This window comes from Pundamilia nyererei, unplaced genomic scaffold (genome assembly GCF_000239375.1).
Source record: "Pundamilia nyererei isolate P.nyererei 1_Seehausen unplaced genomic scaffold, PunNye1.0 scaffold00006, whole genome shotgun sequence".
Classification (NCBI taxonomy): Eukaryota; Metazoa; Chordata; class Actinopteri; order Cichliformes; family Cichlidae; genus Pundamilia; species Pundamilia nyererei.
The window spans coordinates 4150826-4157669 of NW_005187407.1; the positions used below are offsets into that span (position 1 = coordinate 4150826).

At 39.7% G+C, this 6844-nt stretch overlaps 1 protein-coding gene across 5 annotated transcripts in view; it reads right to left on the reverse strand.

Moving 5' to 3' along the window:
• Positions 1–6474, reverse strand: part of ap1b1 (adaptor related protein complex 1 subunit beta 1) — a 28427-nt gene extending 21953 nt beyond the window's left edge. For 2 of the 5 annotated variants that reach the window (XM_005722155.2, XM_005722154.2), the window contains exons 1-9: positions 5992–6174; positions 4163–4223; positions 2042–2147; positions 1791–1926; positions 1278–1523; positions 874–1064; positions 548–769; positions 315–435; positions 117–212 (exon numbers count right to left, since the gene is read on the reverse strand). In XM_005722155.2, the coding sequence (XP_005722212.1) occupies positions 117–212; positions 315–435; positions 548–769; positions 874–1064; positions 1278–1523; positions 1791–1926; positions 2042–2147; positions 4163–4223; positions 5992–6018 (1206 nt within the window). In that variant the 5' untranslated portion in view covers positions 6019–6174. Of the gene's footprint in view, positions 1–116; positions 213–314; positions 436–547; positions 770–873; positions 1065–1277; positions 1524–1790; positions 1927–2041; positions 2148–4162; positions 4224–5991; positions 6175–6292 lie in introns of those variants that run through there. The other 3 variants (XM_005722156.2, XM_005722157.2, XM_005722158.2) reach the window with 3 other exon arrangements.
• Between the last annotated feature and the right edge of the window lie 370 nt (positions 6475–6844).

The following is a 6844-nucleotide window of genomic DNA, read 5'->3' on the forward strand; positions in this document are numbered from 1 at the left end:
TACAGCACTGTGATCTTCAACTACCAGCGAAGTGAACACACAAACCTTGGCATTCACTATGTAGCTAACACAAATATTTAACCAATGAAGCGTCTGATGACATCACCTTCGCTTACCTCAACTTTGATGGCACAGCGGCCAATGGCTCTGACCGCTTTACGCACAAAGTCCACATCCACCTCAGTGGCATATTCCTTCAACTCTGCCAGCACCTACAGCAGGACAGATGTGCGTCACTCACTGGATTCTATTAAATAGATTTATTCTTGGGAGCATCCTTAGATAATGTTGCATTATAGATGTGGGTTTCTTACCTGAGCAATATTGGCTTGAGATGCTAGGCGAATCATAATGTCCAGCTTCTCCAGTTTGACGTAGATTGGGTCATTGTACTTGACAAAGAAAACCTTCATTTCGTGCTTCAGGATCTCTGGGCTGCAATGACACATTAAACATTGCTTGTTTACAAAGTAAAAAAAAAAGGAGTCTAACTGAAATATGACAGTTTATTAAAGACATGGCAAAGAGACCCTCTCCTCAGGCTTACCGTCTCTGGACAATGAGATTGATGTTTCTCAGCGCCACATACTGCAACTCAGGCTCAGCAGAGAGGAGTGTAACCAGTGGAGGAGCGAGCTTCTTCAGTAAAGTGCCATAATAGTCCAAGTCTTTGGGCAGCATCTCCATGAACTTCATTAAAACTTTAACCGCTGACAACACCACTGCAGAGTTGGCATGCGAGAGCCGTGGGGTCACACGCTCACAGATGCTAGCAGGTGTTATTAATGTTGGAAAAGGAAGAGCAGAAAATTAAAACTAATCCACAGTGAATAGAACTTAATGACAAGCACAAGGACTAAGCAGTCTCCTTACCTTTGGGACTCCCGGTCATCACGAGGTGTGTAATTGGCCAGACAGTCAAGAATGAATATCTGTCCCCACTCTGTGCACTCATTAAGAGCTGTCAGCAACTTGTTTATGGTCTGAGGGTTCAGGTCCATCAGATTACTATTGGGATGAGACTCAGCAATCTCAGACAGCGCTGCTACTGCATTTGCGACAACCTACAAATGAAGACAAAGCCACAGATAAATGCTAACAGGAAGAAAACCATGCCCACTTACAAAAGAGATCACTGACATCATGTTCAACATCTGCACGCCAACAATGGGCTTATCAGTGAACGATAGAGCTATGGCTTGTAGGCAGCTCTGTCACATGCAAGAAACATGGCTGGCTCAGCAGCCAGCTAAAAAGGCTTCATTAAAAAGTCGTACCATAGGGTTGGAGTCAGAGATGAGATCTTTAAGGGTGTCCAGGAAGCCCTGATCCTCCACCAACTGGGCATTGATATCATGAAGCTTTGCTACACAAACAGCAGCCGTCTTCCTCACATATGGGTCTTCATCCTTCAGACATTTTCTCAAAGGCTCACAGAGGTACTCTGTGATCTTGTCCACACGGATGCAGCCCATGGTACGAACAGCAAGAGCCCGGATGAGAGGGTTGGGGTCTTCACAGTCCTAATGGGTGATTTAATGAGGTCAGAAGTTCTGTTGCAAATATTTTATTAATTTCTAAAGAATCCTGCATTACACAAGCAATTTTTAAATTTGATTTAACTCTTGTTTGTATCAAAATCCTTGACCATGTAAAATGGTCCACAATATTTCTGTCCCAAAAAAAATAAATAAAAAAAAAAAAAAAAAAAAAAGACAGGAGTCAAAGATCACCTAAAAAGCTGATAATTTCTTACAGCATCTACATATTTATGACAAACTGAGCTTTACCTTCACAAAGGTGTTAACAGCCATGATCGCCATGTCTGGCTGGCTTTTTGCGTAGTTCATCAAGTAGAGATAGACCAGCTTCTTCAGTTCCAGGTTATCTGTCTGCATGCAGTTCACAACATCTGGGAACAGAGCACTGAAGGAGAGACGAGCTGTTATACAACTTATGACTCACAGTGAGAGCTCATGTATGCAGTTCTACTCTACATTTGTAGACATGATTTTCACTGATATTTTCCCCTCTAACTCACCTGACATCCTTGCCCACCGTCATGGATGCAATGACCTTCTTTACAGCCTCCTTCTTCTTCTCTTTCTTATCACTATTGAGCTCTGCTTTGAGCTCAAAGATCTCCCCTGTACACAAGAGACAGAGATAGGATTAAAAACATGAAATGGTATAAATGTCCATGGCTAGAAAAAAAAAATGCTGGGCGAGTTGATTGGTCAACACCAGTCCTGTTTGGGTCAGTGACCTGTGAAGCAAACTGGCTGAAAAGCACTTCTATTTTACTCCACTAAATTTATTTTAAAGCTTCAAGCACACCCTTCTTCTGATATGTGTAGATGTATAATAGAAAATCTAAACTATTATTAAATGAACTACAGTATTTAGCAATAATTAAATTGTTCTTTTTGCGAATGTGTGATTGATAAGCCTGGGAGCCCAGTGGGGGGAGGGGCATCTTTTAGAAACATCTTAATTAGAAACATCTTATTGCGTAATCCAACTGGTACACAAATAGGATGAAAGTGCTTTGCCAACATTAAAATGTGCAAACTAGACAGTGGACACACTGGCTGACATTTTACAATTCTCTGTCAGAAAGCTGACTGGCTGTCAGCTGTAAGCATAATGAACGCGGTGCAAGAGCTTTTTCTCCCACAGACAGAACAATGGAGTGGGTTGTAGAATAAACACCTAGACCTGTAGTTTTCATCTAAATACTTCTGGGAGGTTGCTATTTCCTTAACAATTATTTCCTTGAATTATCTAAAACCATAATTAGTTTAAAATGTAATCTTTTCATTGGAGAGTGAATGAGTTCATCAGCAAATGTTTACAGAAGCACTTATGTTGCTGCTGTAAACCTTTCAGCAGTTTAGCGAAACCAATTCATACAGTTGCCCGACAATTAGCATTGCACTGTAATCACATTACTATACTAAACTCAACAGCCACATTACAGTTACAATAATGTCATTATCTGCACAATGGGTGCACAAAGATATCAAACATGTCTTTTTCATCCTGCACATCTGTGCTACATTGAGCTTATCTCAGACATGTGCAGAGATGAGGAAACGCAGGACTTTGTGTAAACACAAAGCTAGTAAAGAACAGTGTTATTAAAGCAGAGTGTATACAGTGTCTGTCAAATATAAACACAAAAGGAGTGTGTTTGCCTATTTGTGGTGAATTGTACACAGAATTTTTTATTTTTTTTAAATTTGAGAATCACGTTTAATTTAGTTTTTATTACAGTCTAACTCAGCTGCCTAATTAGGGTACAAACTACACACTGCAAGAAAACTGCAAATTATAAGCTTAAATTTGAATCGGCAGACTTCAGTGTTTCCCAGGCAAATTAATACTCAAAGTCTCTTTTGCATGTGAGCTCCACACTGCACAACACAGCATCAGGCAGCTCCAACGGGGGGAAGATTTTGAAGGAAACTTGTTCTTATATCTCAGGTAATCCTTAAAAACCAAGGAGTCTGGTACACTATCATTTACTAGCATCTGTTTATATTTCTTAAGCCCTGTGTGAGAGAACAAAGAGGGCTTCTAGACTTTCCCAGAGCAACATTGTGTGAGGGGAGCTGCTGAAATACAAGGAGGCCTAGCAGTTATCTCACTGAGAGCTAATTCTCACTACGTCTTATCTGATATACAAAAGCCAAAGCTCTTGTTCTTGGGAACAACTTTGATACAAAGCCGTGAGATGACATCTTTAGGTACATTTTCTGTTTTGTTTTGTTTGTTTTTTCCTTACTTAAATCTACCTTATAGTTCGGTAACATTCCTAGTTATACCACAGTATGCTTGCTCTTGAAACGAGTAAATGTGCTTGGTTTCATAGACTTGAAGTTAGTAAATACATGCCAAATCGTTTTACTGGGAATCTACAGAATTTTATTTTTTTTTATCAGCGAGAAAAAAAACAACACATCTATTAAGTACTTTAACAACCTGGGAAAAGGTTAGGTCCCCTTTGGTAAAAATAATAATTTGGCACAACCCAGCTCACAATGACAATAAATCCCAAAGCACTCGCATAAATATAATGTGTAGGTACCAACAACAATAATTATAATCTTGCACTAAGGAGTTTACCATGTTAAATCTTCTAAAGAACAAAGTTTCAAACCTTTCTTGGTAGTGGTGAAGTACTTGGAGTCCGTCATCTTGGATCCAAATTGTCGATTCTCCTGCAAACGAATGACAGGATGAGAAAGATGATAGCGAAATCTTTTCCTGACTGGAAACTTGGAGCATCACGAGAACAACAGGAAATACTAGAAATGCAAGCACAGGGAAATAAAAGGAATTCCTGTCTTCTTCTGAATAAATGGTAGGGATCTATCGGAAATCAAAACAATGGATTCTGTTAAGAAATCAGACACTAATATCTTCTCTTTACAAAAAAAAAAAAAAATCATCTTGGTCAGCATGTATGGGGCCAACAATAACTCTTGTCAGCCAACATTAAATGTTTTCTTCTGGGTATCATTAGCTATACTTCCTCATCCCGTTGCCCTCGAGGCACCATTTCATTTTATTTTTACTTTTCTTTTAAGTTTAAGGTACAAAGATGCCTGCTTGACACATTTCAGAAAAAAATTGTAAAATATTAAAATACTATTGGAAAAATAAAACCTGTGTTTTTACATGAAATTTTAACATTTTTGGCTTATGGACAGCTGGTCGTTTTTAGGAGGTCTCAACAACAGATCATCTGCCTCCATCTCACCCAATCCCTAGTATCCTCCTGTCACACACTCCATCCATAAATCTCGTCTATAGTCTCCGTCTGTTCATCCTGCCTGGAAGCTTCATATTCAACATCCTTTTCCCAATGCATCCACAACACCTCAGCCTTCTTTCTAACTTTGACTCCAAGCTGCTCGACCTGAGCTGTCCATCTGATGTACTCTTTACTAATCTTATCCATCCTGGTCAATCTAAATGAAAAGACACGTTTAATTCTGCCACCTTTAGCTTGGCCTCCTGTCTGTTTGTCAATCCCACCATACATTCTTTCTGTTGTATTCTGTCACTAATCAGCCCTGACATCTCAACTACACCCATTCCACCCTGCCTGCACCATCCCCTTCACCTTTCTTAAGCACTGGCCAATGTTTAGGTTGGCATCAGGTATTTAAACTCAACCACCTACAACTAGTAGCTTAACTGGACAGCAGTTTATGTTTAACATATATATGGCTTGTTCATACTAACATATGTGGAATTTGTCTCTTTAAAGTCTTTCTGATATGGAAATAAGTTAGTGTTTCCTTGACTATGCACTGAATATCTATTATTACTGTGTTACAAATATGTAAAAACACTGCTGCAGTGAATAAACAAACCCATAATGATTTCATTAATCCCACTTATATTCAGTTCAGTCAAATGGTAGAACACAGAAAGAGAAAATTCCTTCACAATATTCCGCAAAATAACCCTTTAGGCTCTTCAACACACGTCTACATTTATGAATGAATCCTGTTAGACTGACATGTTAACTTGTTAATAATGGTACTGAAAAACACATTAACTAGAGCACCGGGTTTCAGGTACCAGTCGACATCCGACAAGTCGCTAACTAGCCACAAGTTAACCAAAACCGAGCCCAACTGTCGACGTAGTTAGCAATACGTTAGCCGATTACGATCCGTTTGTACGATAAAGCACACTGCTACCGCCCTAAATTGACACCGAAACTCTCGTGTACTCTTACGTAGCTTCTGATCTTACAACATAAGTATTTAACAAAAACTGTCCTTACACAGATAGATAAAACACAAAGTTGAGAAAATGTTCTCTACTTGGCTAGCATTAGGCTAGAACAGCATTAGCATAGCTGGCTCGAGTCTGTACGAAAGAAGGCACACGTAGTTGAGTAGTTAACCCAAAATGAGCTACATTGCAGCCGATATTTGCGCATTTGAAAGTGCATTTCAATCCACTACTCACGCATAACTGATTTGCCCACTCCTGCATGTTTGCAGCAGTTAGGGTGGATGAATGAAGCTAATGCTAAAGGATAGCAGCCTGGTGCAGTGTGCCTGTCAGTGTCAGCTAGCGCCTGACCACTTCTCTGGCTAGCAAAGCTGAGACATGACCTTCTAAGTAGGGACTTGAGGAAGCCTTTGCCGGGATAGTTAAGCTCTTAATCTGTCGGGGTAATTAAGACCTTACTCAACGAATTAGCGTACCTTCTGGCGTTAAAATTAAACTCGCCATACAGTGAATTCAGCAAGCACAAATATCTTACCGTGACAAGCGTAGCAGTTACTGTGATGGCCTTCGTCCCCTCCTACTTGATTTACTTCCGTCTTTTAACAAAATAACAACAGGCAGGCAACGTCAGCTCTCATTCATACAGGGCTGGTCATAATGAGACAAAGAAATTCAGGAACTCTGTCAATGCTGTGCGCTTTTCTTTTCAGCTCCAATCCGGCTACTTAAATCTACATACAGAGTAGTTTTTTGGGAAGTTGAGAAAAACACTACCTAAATACAATAAATAAAATCTATGGCCTAAACCTTTCGACTGATAATATTATGCCAGTGTTTTGTGTATCAGTTTATACTGTATTGAGATAGCAAGTGTTTATGTGCATAAATAAGGCGTTAAATGAGGATCACCAAATACTAATTTCTACAAAAAGATAGCACTTTGGTCCACCGTTGCATGACAGCAAAAAGGTCCTGCTGTCCAGTCATCTCTGAATGGTCTACATTCTCTCCCTGGGTACCATATTCTAAAGACATGTCAAGTTAACTGGTGATTTTAAATTCTTGGTGTGAATGGTTATCTGTGCCT